Genomic DNA, 25553 nt, shown 5'->3' on the forward strand with positions numbered 1-25553 from the left:
GAATTTTGAACTGAAGCTATTCCCTGAAGTTATCCTCAAATTAAACAACACTTTAGCTGAATTAGTAAAGAATGTTAGACTTGAGCACTGCACTCTTTTAAAAGAATTGTCTGTATGAGATGAAATTGACAATAGTAACTGTAAACCGTAGATGAGTACTTTATGGGGCAGTAAGTCTAAGTCAAGGGTAGTGAAATAATATGGGGAGAAAGAGCAAGAATGATGACATAACATGAAGAATGTAACCAATTTCATTGAACTGTACATGTAGAAAGAATTGAAGGAGTGTAAGATCAGTTGTGTATATTTTCACCAAAAAAAATTTAAAAAAAGAAGTGAAAAGATACCATAATCTAGGTGAAGATATTTTTATACATAAAAAGAATGAAGAATTTATTTCCAAGTATTTGAAAAGTTCCTGCAAACCAATAAGAAAAATATAAATAATTCCATAGAAAAATAGAAAAAGGGCATAAATAACATTTCTAAAATAGGAAATGCAAATGACCAGTAAACATAGGATGAGATGCTTAACCTCATTAATAACCAGGAAATGGAAGAATTAAGACCACAGTGAGATATTTCTTTACATCTTCTAGATTGGCAAAAATTTAATCCAATAGTACCAAATGTTGCCAAGGATGTGGTTTTGGATTTTGACAAGCAAATTAATGACGGAAGTGGATCTCAGCACAGGATGGAGAAAGGAGAGTGCAGGACATGTTCCTGGAATATCAAATAGTCCACTGTATCTGGACAATAGGATTAGGGGAGAAGGAATAAGTCTGGGGAAAAATATAAAAAAGTTATAAAAGGCAGAATGGACAACCAATGGATCAAAAAAGAAATTATAAGGGAAATTAAAAAATACTTACACATGAATGAAAAGGAAAACAAACATACCAAAACTTATGGGTACAGATATAAAAAGAATTATAAGAGAATACTATGAACAATTATATATCAAACAATTAGATTATCTACATGAAATGGACAAATTCCTAAAAACACACAAATTACCTAAATTGATTCCAGAAGAAATAGGATCTCTCAATAAAATATTAACAAATGAAGAGACTGAATCGGTAATCAAAAACTTCCCAACAAAGAAAAGTCCAGGACCAGATGGCTTCACTGGGGAATTCTACCAGACATTTAAAGAATTAACACCAATCCTTCTCAAACTCTTCCAAAAAGCAGAAGACGAGGGAAGACATCCTCACTCATTCTAAGATCCCACCATTATACTTATAGCAAGGTCAGATGAAGAAACCACAAGAAAAAAAAAAAAAAACTAGAGACCAATATCCCTTATGAATATAGATGCAAAAATACTCAAAAAAAAAAAAAAAAAAAAAACCTAGCAAGTTGAATCCAACGGCATATTAAAAGAATGATACACCATGACCAAGTGAGACCTATTTTAGGTATGTGAGAGTGGTTCAACATAAGAAGATCAATCAATGCAATATACCACATTAATAGAACAAATTTAAAAACTCACATGATCATCTCAATCGACACAGAAAAGGTATATGGCAAAATGCAGTACCCTTTCACGATAAAAACACTGAACAAACTAGGAATAGAAGCAAAATTCCTCAACATGATACAGGACATTGGTGAAAAACCCACAGCTAGCTTCATGCTCTACCGCTTGTTAGTCAATTTGTCATACTGTGGTAGTTTATGTGCTGCTGTGATGCTGGAGGAAACCCTGGTGGCGTAGGGGTTAAGTGCTATGGCTGTTAACCAAAGGGTTGGCAGTTTGAATCCACCAGGTGCTCCTTGGAAACTCTATGGGGCAGTTCTACTCTGTCCTATAGGGTCGCTATGAGTCAGAATCAACTCAACGGCACTGGGTTTGGTTTGGTGGTTTTGGTGATGCTGGAAGCTATACCACCGGTATTTCAAATACTAGCAGGGTCACTCATGGTGGAGAGGTTCCTGCGAAGCTTCCAGACTAAGACAAACTAGGAAGAAGGACCTGATGATCTACTTCTAAAAAAAATTAGCCAGTGAAAACCTTATAAATACCAATGGAACATTAATTGAGCTACTGCCAAAAGATGAACCCCTAGGTTGGAAGGCACTCAAAATACAATTGGGAAAGAGCTGCCTCCTCAAAGTAGAGTTAACCTTAATGACATGGATGGAATAAAGCTTTTCGGACCTTCATTTGCTGATGTGGCACAACTCAGAATGAGAAGAAATAGCTGTAAACCTCCATTAGTAATCGGAATGTGGAATGTACAAAGTATGAATCTAGGAATATTAGAAGTCAAAAATGAAGTGAAACACTTGAAGATTGATATCCTAGGCATTAGTGAGCTAAAATGGACTAGTACTGGCCATTTTAATTGGACAATAATATGGTCTACTATGCCATTAAAGACATTGAAGAGGAATTGGGTCCCATTCAGCATCAAAGAGAACATTTCAAGTTCTATCCCGAAGTACAATGCTGTCAGTGATAGGATAATATTCATACACCTACACGGAAGACCAGTTAATAGGACTACTATTCAAATTTATGCACGAACCACTAATGCCAAAGATGAAGAAATTGAAGGTTTTTACCAACTCCTGCATTCTGAAATTGATCAAACATGCATTCAAGATGCATTGATAATTGGAATGCAAAAGTCAGAAACAAGAAGGATCGGTAGATGGAAATTATGGCCTCGGCAACAGAAACAATGTGGAAGATAGCATGATAGAATTTTACAAAACCAATGACTTATTCATTGCAAATATTTTTTTTTTCAATGACATAAACGGTGACTATACGGTGGACCTCACCAGACAGAATACACAGGGATCAAATTGACTATATCTGTTGAAAGAGATGATGGAGAAGCTCAATATCATCAGTCAGAACAAGGCCAGGGGCTGACTGTGAAACAGACCTTCAGTTGCTCATATGTAAGTTCAAGCAGAAGCTGAGAAAAATTAGAACAAGTTCGCAAGAGCCAAAGTACGAACTTGAATATATTCCACTTGAATTTAGAGACCACCTCAAAAACAGATAGATTTGATGCATTGAACACTAATGACCAAAGACCAGACGAGTTGTAGGATGCCATCAAGAACATCATACATAAAGAAAGCAAGAAGAGGTCGTTAAAAAGACAGGAAAGAGCACAACATAGTTCATAAAGAAACTGTGCTACATCCTACTTTAGTGAGCAGCGTCTGGAGTCTTAAAACTTACAAGCAGCCACCTAAGATACATCTGTTAGTCCCATTCTGTCTGGAGCAAAGGAGAATGAAGAAAACCAGAACATGGAAAATATTAGTCCAAAGGAATAATGGACCACATGAACTACAGACTCCACCAGCCTGAGCCCAGAACTAAATGGTGCCTGGCTACCACTATCAATGGCTCTGACACAGATCACATAGAGGGTCTCAGACAGAGTAGGAGAAAAATGTAGAACACAATTCAAATTCACAAAAAAAGACCAGATTTACTGGTCTGAGAGAGACTGGAGGAACCCTAAGACCATGGCCCCTGGACATCCTGATAACTCAGAACTGAAGCTACCTTTCAGTCAAAGATTAGACAGGCCTATATAAAACAAACAAATAACACACATGAGGATCTTGCTTTTTCAGTCAATCAAGTATACTAGACCAAATGGGCAACACCTGCCCAAAAGCAAAGGTGAAAAGGTGGGAAGGGACAGGAAAACTGGACAAATGGACACAGGGAATCCAGGGTGTAAAGGGAAAGGGGGAGAGTGCTGACACATTGCGAGGATTGCAACCAATGTCACAAAATACTTTGTGTATAAATTCTTAATAAGAATTAATTTTCACTGTAAACTTTCACCCAAAGCAAAATGAAATTAAAAAAAAAAATGGAAAGATAAAAGGCAAATATGGATGTCAGAAGAGACTCTGAAACTTGTTCTTGAACACAGAGCAACTAAAGTGAATGGAAGAAATGATGAAGTAAAAGAGATGAAGAGAAGATTTCAAAGGGTGGCTCAGGAAGAAATGTAAAGTATTATAATGAAAAGTGCAAAGAGCTGGAGTTATAAAACCAAAAGTGAAGAACACCCTCGGCATTTATCAAGCTGAAAGAACTGAAGAAAAAACTCAGGCCTCGAGATGCAATATTGAAGGATTTTATGGGCAAAATATTGAATGATGTAGGAAGCATCAAAAGAAGATGGAAGGAATATACAAAATTACTGTACCAGAAAGAATTGGTCAATGTTCAACCACTTCAGAAGGTAGCGTATGATCAAGAACTGATGATATCAAAGGAAGGAGTCCAAACTGCACTGAAGGCATTGGAAAAAAACAATGCTCCAGGAGTTGATGGGATATCAATTAAGATGTTCCCACAAACAAAAGAAATTCTGGAAGTGCTCACTTGTCTATGCCAAGAAATTTGGAAGACAGTTACCTGGCCAGCCAAGTAGAAGAGATCCATAGTTGTGCCTATCCCAAAGAAAGGTGATCCAACAGAATGCAGAAATTATCAAACAATATCATTAATATCATATGCAAGTAAAATTTTGCTGAAGGTACTTCAAAAATGGTTGCAGCAGTACTTTGACAAGGAACTGCCAGAGATTCAAGCTGGATTCAGAAGAGGACCTGGAACGAGGGATATCATTGCTGATGTCAGATGGATCTTGGCTGAAAGCAGAAAATACCACAAAGATGTTTAGCTGTGTTTTATTGACTATGCGAAGGTACTTGACTGTGTGGATCATAACAAATTATGGATAACATTGCAAAGAATGGGAATTCCAGAACTCTAACTTTGCTCATGAGGAATCTGTACATAGACCAAGAGGCAGTCATTTGAACACAACAAGCGAACACTGTGTGGTTTAAAATCAGGAAAGGTGTGTATCAGGCTTGTATCCTTTCACCGTACTTATTCAATCTCTATGCTGAGCAAATAGTCCGAGAAGCTGGACTATATGAAGAAGAATGTGGCATTATTATCAGAGGTAGACTCATTAACAACCTGCAATATGCAGATGACACAACCTTGCTTGCTGAAAGTGAAGAGGACTTGAAGCACTTACCACTGAAGATCAAAGACCAGAGCCTTCAGTATGGATTACACCTCAGCATAAAGAAAACAAAAATCCTCACAACTGGACCGATAAGCAATGTCATGATAAAAGGAGCAAATATCAAAGTTGTCAAGGATTTCAATTTACTTTGATTCACAATCAACGCCCGTGGATGCAGCAGTCAAGAAATCAAACAATGCATTGCATTGGGCAAATCTGCTGCAAAAGATCTCTTGAAAGTGTTCAAAAGCAAAGATGTCACTTTGAGGACAAAGGTGCGCCTGACCCGAGCCATGGTATTTTCAATCGCCTCATATACATTGGAAAGCTGGGCAGTGAATAAGGAAGATTGAAGAAAAACAATGCCTTTGAATTATGGTGTTGGAAAAGAATATTGAATATATCATGGACAGCCAGAAGAAAAAAAAAGTGTCCTGGAAGAAGTACAGCCAGAATGCTCCTTAGAAGCAAGGATGGCAAGAATTCGTCTCACATACTTTGGACACACTATCGGGAGGGACCAGTCTCTGGAGAAGGACATCATACTTGGTATTGAAGGTCAGGGAAAGAAAGAATGAACCTAGATGAGATGGACTGACACAGTGGTGGCAACAATGGGATCAAATATAGTAACAATTGTGAGGATGGCACAGGACCAGGCAATGTTTTTTTCTGTTTTACATGGCATGTTTAAGAGTCAGAACTGACTCAATGGCACCTAACAACAACATCATACTCAGTGGTACAAAACTGAAAGATTTCCACCTAAGATCAGAAACAAGAGAAGGATGCCCACTCTCACCACTGCTTTTGAACATTGCACTGGAAGTTCTAGCCAGAGCAATTAGCCAAGAAAAAAGATAAAGGCATTGGAATTGGAAATGTAGACGTAAAACTATTTCCATTTGCAGATGACATGATTCTATATACAGAAAATCCCAAAGACTTCACAAAATAGGTTACTAGAGCTGATAAATGAATTTGGCGAAGTTACAGAATGTAAGATCAACATACAAAAATCACTGGGGTTTTATACATCAGCAATAAATAATCTGAAAAGGAAATTAAGAAAACAATTCCATTTACAATAATACCTGAAAGAATAAGATACCTAGGAATAAGTCTAAACCAAGGAGATAAAAAACTTGTATACCAAAAACTGTAAAATACTAGTGAAAGAAATTAAATAAATTTATTTAATAAATTTAGAATCAAAATAGACTTAAATAAATGGAAGACATCCTGTGTTTATGGACTGGAAGGAATACAGTTTCTATCAATACTCTAATAGCGTATTTTGTAGAAATGGAAAAGCCAAATCTCAGATTTATATAGAATTGCAAGGGCTCTGAATAGCCAAAGCAACCTTGAAAAAGATGAACAAATTGGGGAAGTCTCAGAATCTCCAATTTCAAAACATACTATAAATCTACAGTAATCAAACCAATGTGTAACTGGTATAAAGATAGACATATAGACCAGTGGAATAGAATTGAGATTCCAGAAATGAATGCGTAAATCTAAGATCAATTGATTTTTGACAAGAGTGCCAAGTACATTGAATGAGGAAATAACAATCTCTTCAACAAATGGTGCTGGAACAACTGGATCTCCACAGGCAAAATAATGAAGTTGGACCCCTACCTCAAACCATACATAAAAACTAATTCAAACTGGATCAACGACCTAAATATAAGAGTTAAACCATAAAACTCTGAGAAGAAAGCATAGGGCAAAGTTTCAGGATCTTGTACTTGCCAGTGGATTCTTAGGTACAACACCAAAAGTACAAGCAACAAAAGAAAAAACAGATAAACTGGACTTTATAATAAAAAAAAAAAAACTCGTGCATCAGAGGTTATCATCAAGGAAGTAAAAAGCCAACCTATAAAATTATATAAAATATTTGGAAATAATATATATTTGATAAAGGTTTAATATCCAGAATACATAAAGAATCCCTACAACTCAACAACAAAAAGACAAACAACACAATCAAAAATTAGCGAAGGACTTGAACAGGCATTTCACCAGAGAAGATATACAAATGGCTAATAAGCTCAGCATCGTTAGTCATTAAGCTAACCCCGTTACTGTCAAGTCAATTATGATTCATAGCAACCCTATAGGACAGAATAGAACTTCCCTATAGGGTTTCCAAAGAGTAGCTGGTAGATTCAAACTGCCAACCTTCTGGTTAGCAGCCAAGCTCTTTAACCACTGCACCACCAGGGGTAAAAAAAAAAAAAAATGTAGGTAAATGCAAATACCACTTCACCCCTACTAGGATGACTATGCTCAGAAAAAATGGAAAAAAACCAAGTTTTGTCAAAGATATGGAGAAACTGAAACCCTTTACATTGCTGGTGGGTATGTAAAATGGTACAGCCACTGTGGAAAACAGTTTGGTGGTTCTGCAAAAAGTTAAATATAGAATTAACATATGACTCAGCAATTTCATTTTAGGTATTATTATGAATTGAAATATGTCTCCCAAAAACATGTGTTATAAATCCTAACATCTATACCTGTGGTTATAATCCCATTTGGGAATGGTTGTCTTTGTTATGTTTATGAGGCAGGATTAGTGCAGTGCGTGTCTTGAGTCAATGAATCTCTTTAGAGATACAAAAGAGATTAAACTAGCAAGCAAGAGAAGCATATATGAGGAAAGAGAGATGCCAAGCCACATGAAGATTGTCCAGGAGCTGAAGCTCAGAAGAGACAGGCACCTTTCTCCAAAGGTGATGGAGAGAAAGCCTTCCCCTAAAGCTGGCATCCTGAATTCAAACTTCTAGCCTCCAAAACTGTGAGAAAACAGATTTGTTTGTTAAAGCCAACCACTTGTGTTATTTCAGTAATAGCAGCACTAGATAACTAACACAGGATTTGGTAACAAAAATGGTGTGCTACTCTAACAAATGGCTACAATGTGGAAGTGGTTTTGGAATTGGGTAATGGGTGGGGGCTTGAAGAGTTTTAAGGTGTCTAATAGTAAAAGCCTAGATTGCCTTGAAAAGACTGTCAGTAGAATTATAGATGTCAAATGCAATTCTGGTAGCAAGTGAGGAGAGCCATAGAGGAAGTATCATCTCAGAGAATACATATGGTGCCAGCAACAGAACAGTGCTAGAAATGTGGACGTTAAATGTGCTTCTGGGGAGGCTTTAAAAGAAAATGATGAACATGTGATTGGACAGTGGAGGAAGAGCTTTTAATGCTGTGGCAAAGAACTTGTCTGAATTATGTTCAAATGTCTGGTGGAAGTTAAAATTTGCAGGTGATGAACATGGATATCTAGCTGAAGAGATTTCTAAGCAAAATCTTAGGTGAACCTGGTGGTTTCTTCCTGCTGCTTATAGTAAAATGCAAGCAGAAAGGGCAGAACTTAAAAATGACTGGTGCAAAATGAAAACAAAATTTAAAGATTTGGCCTAGAATTTTCACCAAGGACATGGCTACACAAACTTTTATTAAATATATGAAGCCTACGACTGATGTATCTAACCAACTACCACAGCAGAAAACCCCTCCACTTAGACTGAAGGGGACAGAAAAAGAACAAAAAGAGAGAACACTGTCTCCTGGAATTCCACAGACAGGAAACAGACCAAAGGAGCCACATCTGTTGTTCTCTAAGAAAAGAATACATGTGGCAAGGACATGAATTTTGGGGGACCAAAGGGTGGAATGTCATGGATTGAATTGTGTCCTCTAAAAATATGTGTCAACTTGGCTAGGTTATGAATCCCAGTATTGTGTTACTTGCTGTCTTAGTTATCTAGTGCTGCTATAACAGAAATACCACAAAGAAATTCATTCTCTCATAGTCTAGGAGGCTAGAAGTCTGATTTCAGGGTGCCAGCTCCAGGAGAAGGCTTTCTCTGTCTCTGTTGACTCTAGGGGGAAGGTCCTTGTCATTAATCTTCTCCTAAAGTCCTAAGGATGCACTCTGCTCCCAGTGTTGCTTTCTTGGTGGTGTGAGGTCCCCCATATCTCTCTGCTCAATTATCTCTTTTATATCTCAAAAGAGATTGATTTAAGACACAACCTAATCTTGAAGATTGAGTCCTGCCTCATTAACACAACTGCCGCTAATCCCACCTCATGACATCATAGAGGTAGGATTTACAACACAGGAAAATCACATCAGATGACAAAATGGTGAACGATCACACAATACTGGGAATCATGGTCTAGCCAAGTTGACACACATATTTTTGGGGGACACAATTCAATGCATGACACTTGTCCTCCATGTTGTAATCTGATGCAACTGTCCTCCATTTTGTGGCATTGTATAAATACGTGTTGTAAATCCTAAATCTCTATATGTTAATGAGGCAGGATTCGTATGGAGTGTACCTTGAGTCATGCCCTTTAGTAAGCCTCAAGTCACTGCCTTACTTAAGTCATACTCTTACTCAAGTCACATCCTTGCTTGAGTCACATTTTTTATCTTACAAGAGATAAAAGGAGAGAGAAGTGAGCAGAGAGGAGAGGAACCTCACTACTGCCAAGAAAGAAGAACCAGGAGCAGAACGTGTCCTTTGGACCCAGGGTCCCTGAGTTGAGAACCTCCTAGACCCAAGGGAGGACAGATGCCAAGACACATGGAGATCTCCTAGGAACTAGGAAGCAGAAGCTGAAGAGACAAGGACTTTCCTCCAGAGCCAACAGAGAGAGCAAACCTTCTCCTAGAACCAGGGCTCTGAATTTGGACTTCTAGCCTCCTAAACTGTGGGGAAAAAAGTTTGTTTGTTAAAGCCACCCATTTATGGTATTTCTGTTATAGCAGCACTAGATAACTAAGACAGATATATACCCAAAAGACTTGAAAGCAGGGACTCAGGTATTTGTACACCAACGTTCACTGCAGCACTATTCACAATAGCCAAGCAGTGGAAACAACTCAAGTGTCCATCAACATATAAATTGATAAAGTATGGTATACACATACAATGGAATATTATTCAGCCATAAAAAGTAATGAAGTTCTAATACATGCTACAACATTGAAGAAACTTGAAATCATTATGCTAAGTAAAATAAGTTAGACACAAAAGGGCAAATATCATATGATCCCACTTACATAAAATATGGAGAATAGACAAATGCATAGAGACAGAAAGTAGATCAGTGACAATGATAGGCTGGGAGAAGGGAGGAGCAGGAAGTTAATGCTTAATGGATACAGAGCTTTTGTTTGGAATTATGAAAAGGTTTTGGACACAAATACTGGTGATGGTTTCACAGCATTGGAAATATAACTAATGTCACCAAATAATGGTAAATTTTACGTCATATATATTTACCGCAATAAAATAAAAAGACAGGATGGAATTAGATTATGGAAGGTAGAATGTCTGGCTGAGGAGTGTAATTGTTTTATTCCATAGACAACTAGGAACCACTGGAGAATTCTGACAAGGAGAAAGGCTCAATCACAGCCATGCTTCAAACACGGAGAGGAAAGCTTACTCCTAGGCAATTTTTCTACAAAATAAAATAGGTATAAAGGGATGACCTTTACCTGAACATGTCTTCTTATCTTCATTCAATGTGTGGCCAGGGTAACAATCACAGTGGTAGGACGCTTCCCCGTCGCTCACACAAATGTGCTGGCAGCCATGAGTACCCAGAGCACACTTGTCACGTACTGACCAGAAGTGTTGCGGAAAAGAAAATATTCACAAATTAAAATAGAAAACGACATGCAAACTTCTGGGAGGAAAAAAAGCTTCCATCTGATACCAAATAAAAGCTAAGAATGATCCCTTCAGCAGTCAGCAGCAAGTCTCTCATGTTTCAGAAACACAAAGCCTATTTTCTGTTTCTATAGCTCACATCCCTTAAACCTCACCTTTAATTGCACACGTCCCTTTCCTTTTTATTTCTTGCAAATATCTGAGGGTAGCTTCTCTTTTTTTTCCACCCACAGCACTGAGGCTGCACTGAGCCATGATCATATTCCAGAACTTACCTCTGCCCTTTCCTGATGTCTAGTACCACCCATCACCATCTCCAGTTATTTCTGGAACATCAGCCCCGTCACCAAAAACAATTCATTAGGGACCTACCTGCACGTGGAACTGAGTTTGGAGCTGCACAAAAAGGACTACTTTGGCCATGGGCCTCCCCTGAATAGTTTACAAAGTGGGACAGAAAATACTGACCCAGAGACACACACACACGTAGGTAGAAAACAAAATAATAAAAATAATTATTACAACATCAACAAGGCAGTGTATGATTGGAAGTGAAGCACTCATTATCTGTCACAGGTAAATGCATTTCAGGGATGAGAACAGTTTGCCCAAATTTGGGTGGAAGGCAGAGGAAAATGCTGTACTAAGACCCTGTCCAGGACAAATGAAAACAGCAATTCTCCTTTAATACCCAGAAAGGCATGCTGGGAGATATAGGTTCTTCCCTTGCCAATGCAGGGGCGAAACCATTCTACTTGTTCCCTTCTAACTAAATGTTATTCTATGCTCAAAAACCTTCAGTGGCTCACTAGTGCCTATACAACATCTTTACCTGAAGTGCAAGGCCCTGTATAATCTATCCATAAAGTACCCTTTCAACCTTAACACTGATAATTCCCCCTTCATCTCCACAATTGAGATTTTTCCAGCAAAAATGCCTAAGAGCAGAATGTTTCTTTTTTCATCTCATCCCAGCTCAGCACCCACTCTAAAGATAACAACCAGACCTGCTATCACCCCGGCCCCTTATCTGGGCCTACTCACGGGGGCGGATTAACCAGTAAGCACGGTTGGTATGCACTGGCTTATAGTAAGCAAGGTACACATGGGCTTAATTGTGTTTACTTACTAACCTGTAGTGCACAACTTCATATGGGTTTCACCATATCTTTGCTCTGTCGGTGCCTCAGTTTCCTCACAAAATTGTGAGAATTAAATGAATTATTGTGTCTAAAATGCCTAGTCCAGGCACAGCAGACAGTAGGAAATGAAGAATGTTAGTGATCAGTATCTGGCGCATTGCCTGAAGTAATCTGCCTTAACTGAAAATTTTGTTTTATGTTTTTTATAATAAAAGGCTTCATTTATATTCCCTAATATCTCTTTGTTTAAATGTAAATTTCTTTCATTTGGTTTTCCCAGGTCTTCAGTGTTCCTGACCACTTAAAGCACCAACTGGGATACTTATCTGTTTGAGAAGTGCGGCCATCCATGAGTCCTCTCCACCCCAGTTGACTTAGTCCTGCTACACTGAACAAACCCACGCAAGCCATTCCCCTTCCCCATGCTGTTCTTCACTTCTCTCTATCTAAACCTTCATGATCCCTCAAGACCCAACCCCAGTCCCACCTCTCTATGTGCTTTCCTAGACATCCTGTCTTCCTCAGGCTCCTACAGCCCTTAGTTACGGCAGTTCCTTTCACTGGCTACTCATTCTCTCCTTTCTTGAGATATTGGAACTCTTTCCACCCAGGCTATAAGTTGTTTGGAGGCAGAAACACATGCTTCTTTATATCCCCACAGTGCTTAGCACGGGTCTGGGAACAAAATAGGTGCTCAGTACTCTTTAATTGATTTCATTTTATAAGAAAGAGAATTGGTGATATGCCATTTCCCTTAATCTATCTTGAAAAAAATCACATAATGTATTTCCGCAAGGGAGAAGAAAATATACGTAAATCTGAAACATATGGAATAAGCTAAAACTAAACACCACTTTGAGAGCTAGGAATATCTCTTAAAGGTGTTTTTCATTAGAGAAACTCCCTGTTCTGCCAGGGAATTTAAATCAAATTCATGAGGATCAGTAGTACTGGTGCGGGCTCATTAGCCAAGTCCCTCATAAGGCTCAGATTCACTGAGGACTGATCATCTAGAAACTGTCAAGGAACGACTTACTTCAAACTTACTGGAAGATATGTGTGGGTCTAATTCAGTCACTGACAAAGTCCCCTTTACTAAACACTTCAGTTGTAAGATTAACACTACAGAAAAGTTTCAGGCCAAGTTTTAACTGGAAAAAGATCAGTTCAGCCTATCACACCAGTTACTGCCCAACTGACTTCTATGAAGTTTCCTATTTGCTTTAAAAGTCCCCAGGGGACAGAGCTATAAAAATTTCCTGGATAAGGATACTCCTTCCAATTAGCTTTTCTCATACCCCTCATTCCCTACTCATTTCCAGTAATTTTCCAGAATGATCTATATTTGCAAAACCTAGTTAGTTCATTGCTCTCTGAGCAATCTATGGCTTAGCCTATGAGTGTGGCAGAATGTCTGAACCCTGTGTCTAAATTTTACCTTTAAGGATCTCTTTTCTAGTGAATTGAAAGTTGATTTCACTGCAATAGAAAAAGCCAAGTATGAAAGAATTTGTTAAGTGGACCTTACCTGAACATGTCTTTTTGTCTTCATTCAGAGTGTAGCCCTCATAGCACTCACAGTGATGGGACCCAGCTCTGTCACTCACACAAATGTGCTGACACTCATGTGTACCAGAAGCGCATTTATCTTGAACTATCAAACAGAAGTCCAGGAGAAAAGAAACAGAGAGTGGAAAAGTGTTTTATTACACTTATAGAAATCTTATTTGCCACTGGAAATGCATAAGAGGAAAACCTACTTGAAACTATTAAGTCCATTGGTACAATTTGCTTTCACTACAGGTTAGCTAGAGCTGTCTGTGTGGCACAAATGGTTAAGTGCTCAACTATGAGCCGAAATGTTGATGATTCAAAACCACCCAGAGGCATCTGGGAAAACAAGCCTGGCAATCTGCTTCTGAAAAGTCACAGCCTTGAAACCCTACGGGGCAGTTCTACTCTTCACACATGGAGTCACCATGAGTCAGAATTGACTCGACAGCAACTGACAACAACAGAGGTTAGCTAAGTCAAAATTCTACACACACTATAAACATTCTTTTGCTTTCTCCAACTTCTTTTGAAAATTATCGGTGTTGAGTTTTTATGATATAACTATCTCAGAAGTACTTTTGAAAAAATTCTTTTTAGATTTATTCAAAATCAGAAGGATATCAATAGTTGTGTGACTAATTACACTAGATTCAGAAAAACATAGAGTTAGAGTTTGAAGTAATTATCATTCAACCCTCTCCTATTACAAATGAGGAAAATGACTCCAAAGGAGACCAACTGACTCAGAACCAGCATCAGAGCTCAAGACTTAAATTTTCACTCAGTCACTTCCTTCTGTATGGCAATAACATTTTTGAACTTTTTATTTTGAAATAATTTCAGACTTATGAAAAGGTTGCAAAAATAATACAATAACTTCCTGTGCTTCAGCCAGTTTCTTAATCAAATCTTGCCTAACCATGGCATAAAATATCAGAACCGGAAATTAGCAATAATACACTATGATTAATTAATCTATAGGCCTTATTCAAATTTTGCCAATTATCCCACTAGTGCCCATTTTCTGGTCCATGGTCCAATCTACAACCACACATTGCATTAAAGTTGTCATGTTTCTTTAGTCTCTTTTAAATTAGGAAAGACTTTTCCTTAGTTTTTTTTGTGAGTTTGGCACACTATTTTGTAGTGCGTCTATCAGTTTGGGTTTGTCTGATGTTTCCTCATGATTCAATTCAGGTTATACATTTTTCGTCTTGTCAATCACACCATTTAACTTGGTCTGTAAAGTGCTATTTTATCCTCAGTACATCATGTTAGTAGATACATGATGTCATTATGTCTCATTATTGGTGATGTTAACTTTGATGGCTTGGTTAAGGTGGTGTCTGCAAGATTGCCCCACTATAAAGCTACTGTTTTTTCCTGTTGTAATAAATATCTCATGGAGTGTTATTTGGTTTTAACTTACCATATTGTTATTTCATTTGGGAAGGACTTTTAGGGCTGAGTACAGAGAATGAACAACACATTGATACGTGTGAGGCATGATACATACATGCCACCATTTCTACGTTTTCTAATTAGACTTAAGAAATGGGAAAAGCTAAGTATGGCAAGAGAGGAAAATAGATCATTTTCAGTCAATGTGACCTGCCCGGTCACACTGGATAGGCAGTTACATAGACAGATAGTAATAGTAAAGACTCCTCCTCACTTACCTGAACAAGTTTTCTTGTCTTCATTCAAGGTATAACCTTCGTAGCACTCACAATGATAAGAGCCATTTCTGTTATTCACACAAATGTGTTCACAGCCGTGAGTGCCAAGAGCACACTTGTCAATAGCTATCAAAAGATGATCAGGATAAATGCGAGCACATGGAGAACACACAGTAAGTAATTATTGGCCTCACTGCTTACACACTGACTCACACATACACAAACACTGCTAATGACACGTGGGGCAGTGCAGCACAAGAGGAAGGTACTGGACTCGGAGCTGGCAATCAACTTTCTTGTCTTGGCTCTATCACTAAAGACTCAGTGACATGGTGTGATGGTTAAGATTGTATGCCAACTTGGCTGGGCCATGATTCATAGTGTTTTGGCACTTGTATGATGTGATCACTTTCCTGTTGAAATTTGATATGTGATCACCTCCATGATGGAATCTGCTGAGTGGTACCAGTGGGGTTGGGGCCTGTGGCAGCTCCCCGCCCCCTCAGCCTTCATCTCTCCATCTTCCACCGTCTACTTCCTTTTCCTGCTCACCTTGCAAAGGTTGTTGGCTTGTTCTGGATCCAGCAACTGTCTCTTGTCTGACCTCTGGTTCTTGGGACTTGCGCTAGCATTTTACCTGTCCATCTTGGGATTCGCTGATCATCACGGCCTTGGAGCAAGAGTCCTGCTCCCTGACCTACCTATCTTGGGTTCGCCAGCCCCTGCTGCTGACTCAGGAAAAACCTTGTGGTCTTGCCTGCCGGCCTTGGGGACTCCTCAACTGTTGCAACCTGTGAGCAGGATCCCTGCTCTCCAATCTGCTCATCTTGGGTTCACCAGCTTCTGCAGTTCCGTGAATTGGGAAAGAATTCTATCTTGATCCAAGGACTTGGGGCGTTCCAACCCCTATAATCGCGTGAGCTGTTTCCTTAATATAATCTCTCTCTATATATGTATATGCATTACTGGTTTTGCTTCTCTAGAGAACCCAGCCAAAACACATGGGTAAGATGTTTCCTCTCTTTGCGTCTTAATTTCATTATCTATAAAATGAGTGGGTTGGAGTAAATGATCTCTAAATTTTCTTCCTCTCAAAATTTTTTTCTAGGATTTGAAAAAATGAATGTAATCTCATTGATTCCATGTGGATATTCATATACTAAATGAATAAAGACCTTCTTAAATTTTCTTCTAGAATCCGTGAGCAACTATGGTAACAGAGGAAGGGATAGCTTGTATTTAATTAAATAAAATTCATGTAAAAGGTCAAAGAGTTTTGACCAATCCTCTCCCTTAAGACTAGTAATAAGTGACATACCAGATTGAGTTATGTGTTATTTTCACTTTTCTCCCCATGTTCCTTTTCCAGAAGAATTGTTGATGAACAACAGAAAACCAGCCAAATGGAATTAGGTGAAAAGGGATTCAAGAGTCAAAGCACAAGCCCACTCCAAAACCTGAAGAACAGACCTCCCAAATAACTTCTAGTCAACCACCATTTCCTAAGCAAGGTCTCACCTGAGCATGTTTTTTTGTCAGCATTCAAGGTATATCCTTGGCTACACTCACAATGGTGATTGCCGTCTCCATCACTGATACACACATGCTGGCACTGGTGTGTGCCAAGCATACATGGGTCCAGAGCTATGCAAAGGAAGTTTAGAGCAGTCACTACTAACATATAAGAAATATTTCAGATAAAGAAAAAAAAATTCTCTCCAGGTTCCCTTCCAACTCTATCTTTAGTTCACTATAAAAATTGTCTATTTGTTTTATGCCTCTGGCTTATTAGAAATACCATGCAAACTAGAAATGTTACTAACTTAAAATTGCAGATCTTGTTGTAGACTTTCTTAAACGAGAAAGGGAATTTTAAATTTGGAGCTGAAATCAAACACTTACATAGATCAGACAACTTAATGTTTTATTCAGCTTATCTACCAGCCCATGAAAAATATTTTTGTTTCCCAACCACAAGAAATGAGAATAATACTTCCTGAAGTTCTATGAGCTAGTCATCCCACTACAACAAGAATCTGGTCTCCAAAGATTCTAGAGTTAGTCTAAGCAGAATTCGCACACGGGCATTCCTCTGGGCCTGGACCTTACACATACTTGGGTAGTGATACATACTTGAACATCCAAATGGTAGAGGGCAATGAAGGTAACTGCCTTATAAATATACAGCATGGGTTCTTGAATCCAAGTGTGTATATGTATATGTATATGTATATGTATATGTATATGTATATGTATATGTATATGTATATGTATATGTATATGTATATGTATATGTATATGTATATGTATATGTATATGTATATGTATATGTATATGTATATGTATATGTATATGTATATGTGTGTATATATATATATATATATATATATATATAGGCAACTAAAAAAATCAAACTCCTCACTGAGTTGATTCCAACTCATAGTGACCCTATAGGGCAGAGAAGAACTGGTATGGGTTCCTAAAGAGCAGCTGCTGAATTCAAACTGCCAACCTTTTGGTTAGCAGCTGAGCTCTTAACCACTGTACCACCAGGGCTCTCCTTTGCAGCTACTGAGTCTATAATGTCTTCAAGGAAAATGAACTCATACGCTATACACAAACAAGTAAAAATAAAAGGAAGAGAGAACAAAATTAATGAGAATATACTAGCTAAACTGTATCTCCATCTTTTTGTCACTGGGCCCATTTATATCTCATTGGATTTTCTTTTTTTTTTTTTTGTAGTGACTTATTTTGAAAATAAACCAATCAGTTTAGTTACTTCTGAGAAACTGAGGAAGCCTGTTAGAGGAGGAGGCTGGCACTTCTGTGGTGAGTAACTTGCCCCCATTGCCCTTGGCCACAGGACAAGGCTAATATTTTCCCAAGAAGGGCTTTTTCATGGAATGATCTTTCTAACCCATTGACTACAACAAGCTGCTCCTCAGTCTTTTTTCTATAGAGAGGACATTTTTCCCCCAGAACAAGCAGACCTTTTGTTCCAAAAGGAAAAGATTGCCACTCACCACTTGTTACTTGATGGCCCTCAGGCCCAACCCCAGGTGCTGACTTTGAGACCTAACTTTGCCACAGAACAACACTTTTATGGAAAAGCTCTCACCCGCAAGCCGAGGGGCTTTTCCTGGGAGAAAGAAAGCCATTTTCTTTTTGAGAAACCAATGAATTCCAAGTAGATGCCACCAAAGCCAAAGAAGTCTTGTAAAGGTCCAATGTGCTGGGACAGGAAAGACAAGGAGGAGGGGAGGGGGGGTCTAGGCCAGGTCTGTCTGAGACCAGGCTTCACCCCAGGCCAAGACTTCATGTTCCATTTCCTGGCAAACCCATGGATGCTGAGTTTTGCATTAATTTAAATATAAAATCTCCTTGAAATTGACAGTTTAAATTATTGGTTCACTTGTTTGTCTCACCCCTCACCCTCAGGTTTGATGACAAAGAGGGACTTTGTCTTTATCTTTGCATCATCAGTGATCAAGAAAGGCATATTGAATAAATAACTGTGGAATAAACTATATATCCAAAAGGTATCTATGTGTTAAAATACACCTGAGCTATCATGTCTCAGCCTTTTAGCTAACATCAAGTGTAAAATTCACCTGTACTAGAAATGTGTCCATACCTGCTTGGATAATTCCATAAAGGGCTTTGAAAAGATATCTCTAAACGATAAAAAATAAAGTCCGAGCTCCAAAAATTCACAGTTTTGATGAGTGACTAAAAATAAACCCCAGCCTTGAATAGATTAATATTAACCCAGTTGGCTAATTCACGCTAAAAACTAATTAACATGTGCACAAACTCCTTTCTAAAGGAGTAGGAGAGTAACAGAATTATTATTATTACTATTTAATATCTGTTTCTTGCTACCTCTCAAGTGAGCTGAAACCCTAACCTCCCTGGTCCCTAACCCTGTCCCTCCACAGAGGATAGCCAGAGACAGAGCGGAATCTGAGAACTAGAGTATGCGTTAAATGTACATGCGTACTGACAGTTCCACTGGGATATGGGCCAGCTGACCCTTCCATGGACAGTCTCTGCTGTCTGACTCCTGTAGGAGAACAAGCAGACTTCTGTTAAACCTAGAGATGGTAAAGCTAAATTTAAAAAAATATATACCTGGAAAAAAAAAAGTAGTGTGGGGCAGAGGGGAAAGAGAGGTGTCTTGAGTTATTTTTTTTTCCTTTTTCTGACCCTGTCAGGGAACAGCAGGAGTATTTATCCTGGATATTTCCAGACTTTAACATCTCTAATGCAAACTTGAAGATTTTATGAGCAAACCAAATTATATATAATGCAACTCTATATTCCTAAACCAAGAAAGTGTGTTTAAGTTAGTAAAAACATACCAAAAAAGCCTTGCTTATATTTTAAGTTTTCCATTAAAAAAAAAAAAAAAGAATAAATCTTTTTTTCTATGGATACACAATGTCTGAATATAACACCCTTTCTTGTTGAAAGCACGGACTTACCGCAAAAAGTTTCCTGGAATCTAGAGGAAAGTTTCTCAATGACCCCATAAGTCTCCACGTAGAAAATGTGATCATCTAGGGGTTCATTGGCAATCATCTTGAGGGACTCCATGTCCGCCCTATCCACACCTACAGCATAGAGCTCAATACCAGAAGCCCGAGCTCGAGCGGCCACCTCGTTCACCTGGTCCTGGGGTCTCCCATCTGTCACAATGATGGCCACTTTAGGGATGTTGAAGTTGGGCCCCCGAGCTCCTGCCTCTACTGTGAAGACTTCATCCATGGCCGTCTGGATGGCCAGGCCCGACATGGTGCCTGTTGATAAGGGTGTGAGTCGAGCCACGGCCTGTTTCAGGGACTGCTTGTCTGAGTAGGTCTGGAGGTTGAACTCGATCTTCACAGTGCTAGCATAGTTCACCACCGCCACCCGTGTGTCCGCCTCCCCGATGTCCAGAGTGTCAATTATCCGGGAGACGAAAGTTTTCACTTTGGTGAACTCCGGCGGCCGAACACTACGAGAACTATCGATAATAAACACCAAGTCCAAGGGCCTGCTCTTGCAAACACCTGCAAAGAAGGGTGTGGGGAGCAGAAAAGACTAAGCAATGATCAGGCCACACCAGAAATTAAACAGTCCTCTAACCCAGCAACCCACTGCCTGCTATCTTCCCCAAGATCATCTCCCTTTGAGTGTTGAACGCACCAAAGCCTTCAGAATTCCCTAATAAGAATTCAAATAAAGGGATGAAATTTCCCCCAAACGCTTCAGTTATGGGCTGGTTGAATCCTGAAATTTCACTTAGAACCTTATTCCTCTGCGTAAGGTTTTGCTCCCAAGGTTCCTCTTGATTCCCAAGAATAAATGTATTCCAGATATTTCTTGGACATGTTGGCCATCTGAGGCAATGGGACAAAGTGTCCCCAAATAGTGTAAAAGGCCCTGGACTCCCAGGGCCAACCTCACTGCAGACCACCCTGCCCAGGTCTTCTCAGGCCCCTCAGTCAATGGCAGAGTTTGATGCAAGGCACTCTGATGCTCTTCTGGCAGCTGCCTTCTTTTATTCCACTTCCAAGGGGGTGAAAACTGCTCCAGGATAGGCCTCGATTTTCCCTCCTCTTGTCATTCATTCATGCTTAGTGAACTTCTGGATCTAACAAGCCCTGAGCTAGGTACTTGGGAGAGAGGGATGACAATCTGATAGATGTTTATTCCACTTCCAACTCTGTAAGCCTGTCTTGTTTTCAGAAACAGAGACTGTGACCTGGTATCTATGCTACTGCCTCATCAAACTGTCTTGGTCAACTCTTTTCCATTTATTCATTCACCAAATATTTTTTGAGGACCTATTGTTGTTTTTAAGGAGCCTGGTGGTGCAGTACAATTAGTTCAGGTGGTGCAGTGGTTAAAGCAGTTTTCTTTTAAAAGCTCAAAATTATCCTCTTGGGTTTATTCTGCTGCCTGGAGGTATTCAATTAAGAAAATAAATGATTCTGACATGGATTAGGCTGGACAATGGGTTGGAGAGGGATGCTGGTGAGGAGTGAGCTTCTTGGATCAGGTGGACACTTGAGACTATGTTCACCTCTCCTGCCTGGAGGGGAGATAAGACGATAGAGGGGGTTAGAAGCTGGCGAAATGGACACGAAAAGAGAGAGTGGAGGGAGGGAGCAGATTGTCTCATTAGGGGGAGAGTAATTAGGAGCATGTTGCAAGGTGTATATAAATTTTGTGTGACAGACTGACTTGATTTGTAAACTTTCACTTAAAAAGATTAAAGCACAATAAAAATTATAAAAAAAAAAGGAAAAGAAAAATGATACCTTACTTCAAATGACATTTTAGGGATCACAGGGCACCAAAACCACAACGTGTGAAGTTGGAGGTGCAGAGCTTGATTTTATGCCCATTTTACAGATGAGGAACCTAAGGCTCAGGGAGATGCAATAGCTAGAAAGTGGTAGAGCATGGATTGGAGTCCAGGTTTCCTGACTCCTGGCCTAGGGGCTTTCCATGGTACCACAGTTGCCTTCTCTGTGGTAACATTTTTCCACCACAAAAATAACATTATCTCATGGACCTGGTAAACATCTTGCTTGTTAACTTTGAGCCACCACCTAGACATATGCTAGATGTCATATATTTAGTTAAGTCAAAAGGAATTAAAAATATTTTTTAAACGACTACAAAATTTCACTTCATCCCTTGATATTATCATGGGTCAGGAGCAAGGAGGAAGAATTATTGAAAATCCTTCCTGGAGATGGATTTAGGGGTTTTTGTTTTGTTTTGCATAATTGGAGTAAACAGAAAAATCCATGATGATATGAATCCTATAATTGACAATGCTTTCACACATACCCAAAAAATGACCTTATAAATATCATGATTACATTCTTAGAACTAAACAGGCATGATCTCTTCCTTCTCCCCTTGGTTTTTCACACTGGCTTTACAGGGGGCATGGTAGACAGAATAACAGCCCCCAAAGATGCCCACATCCTAATCCCTGCAATCTGTGTATATATTATTTTACATGGCGAAAGAGACTTTGCAGGTGGGATTAAAGACTTTGAGATGGGGGGATTATCCTGGATTATTCGGGCAGGTTCAGTGTAATTGCAAAGGTTCTTAAAAAGTGGAAGAGAGGAGAGAAGGGGAGGTCCGAATGATGAGATATGAGAAGGACCCAACCTGGCTTTGCTGACTTTGAAGATGGAGGAGGAAGGCCAGGAGCCAAGGAATGAGGGCAGCCTCTAGAATCTGGAAAAGGCAAGGAAATGGATTCTCCCCTACAGCCTCCAAAAAGGAACACAACCCTGTTGATACCTTGGATTTAGCCCAGTGAGACCTATGTCATGGATATGTGTCATTTTAAACCACTAAGTTTATGGTGATTTGTTATAGCAGTAACAGAAAACTAACACAGAGGCTTGGGTGGTGGGGAATTCTGTGAGCGTCTGGTTTCCTCCTGATTTGGATCCCCTTGACAACCGTCATGGAAGCCCTGGTGGCATAGTGGTTAAGAGCTACGGTTGGCAGTTTGAATCTACCAGGTGGTTCCTTGGAAACCCTATAGGGCAGTTCTACTCTGTCCTTTAGGGTACCTATGAGTTGAAATTGACTCAGCAGCTACAGGTTTGGGTTTTGTTTGTTTGTTTGTTTTGGCAACCATTGTTAATTTTTTCTTTTCTTAACCCTTACTCCCATTTAGTAGAGAGCAGCAAATTAATTCTCAGGAGCAAAGAAAGTGAGAATCTGAATTTCCTGCAATGTTTTCATACTCACAATATTACCAGTTCCAGATACTCCTGGTAGAAATAAAAGCCCATAGCAAAGTTTAGCAATTTCTGGTGGCTAAAAGGAGAGAATTTGGAAAAGGCTGGAATGTGATGTTCATTAAAGAATTTATCTTTTCAAGGTCAGATTGGATCCCAAGGAATGAAGAACCAGTGCAGTTTAGGGGAGAACATGGCCACCTCACCCATGCGGAATCCCTCCACTCTCTGCCAATCCCATCTCCCTTGGACCAGAGGTAGTGTTAACTTCTAGAACAAAGACTTTGTCGCTATTCCTAGCCTGGAGTCACCAGCTGATTTAAACCCTGTGAACCCTGGCATTTCCCACCTCAATGGCAATGCTGTTGCCATTTCAAATCCAGCCCACTGGGGCTGGTGTGGAAAAGGACTCATTTCATACTATCCAAAAAGGTACAGGAGGAGGTAGATAATGCAAAGCTGCCTGTGGCATGAAGCATCTCTGGCCAGGTGAGATTAGAGACCCAGAAGACAGTTTGGTACAGAGTCTCTTTAGTGAAGCCAAAGCTGGACTTTTGCTTATGAACAGAAAATTATAAGTAAACCATATTAAGAGCTTGGTAACTTGGAACAGTAAAATGAGCACTTGCTTGGGATTTCAGAGCTCTGAATTCTACTCTGGCACCCTGGTGGCACAGTGGCTAAGATTCCTGCTGCTAACTAAAAGGTCGGGAGATGGAATCCACCAGCTGCTCCTTGGAAACGGTATGGGGCAGCTCTACTCTATCCCGCAGGGTGGCTAGTAGTCGGAATCGACTGGACGCCAACAGATTGGGTTGGGTTGGGTTTGAGTTCTGCTTTGGGCTCCGACACTAATTTCTTGGGTCCTTCCCTTTGATAAGCCTCCTTTTTCCTCCCTATATGTGCTGTTAGGAGTGTTTCAGATGACCTTCCAACTCTGCAGCTCTAGGAGCTTTTCTCTGCCTCAGGAGCCAGTTACCAAGCAAAACGTGAAACGAAATTGTCCGTCAAAGACCCCAAGTTTTGGGTCTCTGAGGATCTAAGAGAGCTCAAGTTAGGTGTGATGTCCAGTCAGTTCAAGCAAGACAACAGGGATTGAGACAAGGATGGAGACAAGACAGGCCCTCCGGCATCCAGTGCTCCTCAAAGTTCCTTCCTAGCCTCACTGCACCGCCCCCTCCCCTCTCGCCCCACTCCTGCCTTCCAGTCCGAATTCTGGCCCAGATCCCACACTGGGGGGCATCCGCTAGATTCCCGTGGGGAAGGCAGGAGGGATCACATATTAATCTGGGGCAGCATAAATGGAGGGATTTCAAGAGAACTAAAAGCAAAATCTGAGGAAGGATTTGTTCAGCAGGACCGAGGGGTCCGGACTGGGACAGAGGTGAAGGCAGGCCACTGGTCCCACCGCTGCCCTATTCTCCATGCCTAAATCAGAGAAGTTGCTAGAGTTTGAGGTTGAGAAGACCCCAATTGCAGCCCTGACAATTATTGACCTTGGGCAGCTCGCTTCCCTTCTCTGGACCTCAGTTTCCCCACAGGATTCATCACGGAGGAGATTCTTTCCCGCCATCCCCGGGTGCCTCTGGCCTGATCCTCCGCTGAGAAGCCCCTGGGCTCTGCCCTCCCTCTGCTCCTGCTCCGGGTTTGCCTCCAGGCTCAGAGCAAGAAGATGAAATGTGCTCCTCACGCGAGGTTCCTTCAGGCACCAGGGCTCTGGCTCGGCTCCGCTGCGACGAAGCCGTGGTGGATGACCGACGCGTCTCCTCCTTGTTCGCTGCCCGGATCCTCCTGCCCAGCCCGCCCCAGCCCAGATCTCCCTCCTTTTCTCTTGCGGGGATTCCCTCCCTGTGGCCCCCTCCTGTCCCTCTCAGCCTGGGTTTCCTCGCCCGCCCCAACCCAGCTGTACCTGCGCCGCGGGCCCCGCCGGGCTGGCTGGCTCCGGAATAGGGTTCGCCTGTGGGAGCGGGGCGACGCCCGGGGCTGCCCGCTGGGCCGCGGGTCCCCAGCCTCCCGGACCCCGGGAGGGCGGCCGGAGGGCGGCGGGCCAGGGAGCTGGGGGCCGCGGGGGACGGCAGCAGCAGCAGCGGCAAGAGCAGCAGGAGTCGTCCGGGGAGGCCGCGCGGCATGATGGGCTTGGCGGTCCTGCCTGTGTGTCTGTCCGTCGGGTAGTCGGTCAGTCGTTCAGTCAGTCGGGGACCTGTGTCCAGCGCAGAGGAGGCGCATTTAAAGGTCCCGCGGGCCTAGGCCCCGCCCCGCCCCCCCCTCCCCGCTCCGCCCAGGGCCGCGAGGGCCGGAGCGGGGGCAGGGGGCGACGACCGACAGGCCCAGCCGGGGAGCCCTGCCCAAGGCCAACAAGTAGCCTTGTCTGCGCATTCCAGTGGCAGAAACGGAATGTCTGGGGCTAGCGGGCCAGCGGCGCGGCGGCCCGGGCTCCGGCCCGGGTGGCCACCAGCCGGCCCCCTGCCCTGCGCCACGAACTGCCTAGTCTGGGTGGGCTAGGCTGGGGGACTCCTGATCTAGCCGCCTCTGCCTCTCTCGGAGCTTCTGCCCTGGCCTGTAAACCCCGGGGCGGGGTCCTATGCAAAGCTGCAGCCCGCCCGACCCTCCTTCCCCAGAAGAGTCTGATCCCCAGGTGCCTCTGGCCTTGTCCCAGCTGAGGAGC

At 41.1% G+C, this 25553-nt stretch overlaps 1 protein-coding gene across 1 annotated transcript in view; it reads right to left on the reverse strand.

Moving 5' to 3' along the window:
* MATN3 (matrilin 3) overlaps positions 1–25062 on the reverse strand; it is a 37289-nt gene extending 12227 nt beyond the window's left edge. The window contains exons 1-6 of the mRNA XM_003411813.4: positions 24798–25062; positions 19613–20179; positions 16644–16769; positions 15126–15251; positions 13421–13546; positions 10576–10701 (exon numbers count right to left, since the gene is read on the reverse strand). Coding sequence (XP_003411861.1) covers positions 10576–10701; positions 13421–13546; positions 15126–15251; positions 16644–16769; positions 19613–20179; positions 24798–25017 — 1291 coding nt within the window. The 5' untranslated portion in view covers positions 25018–25062. The remainder of the gene's footprint in view (positions 1–10575; positions 10702–13420; positions 13547–15125; positions 15252–16643; positions 16770–19612; positions 20180–24797) is intronic.
* Positions 25063–25553: the final 491 nt, after the last annotated feature.

Source organism: Loxodonta africana, chromosome 12 (genome assembly GCF_030014295.1).
Source record: "Loxodonta africana isolate mLoxAfr1 chromosome 12, mLoxAfr1.hap2, whole genome shotgun sequence".
Lineage (NCBI taxonomy): Eukaryota > Metazoa > Chordata > Mammalia > Proboscidea > Elephantidae > Loxodonta > Loxodonta africana.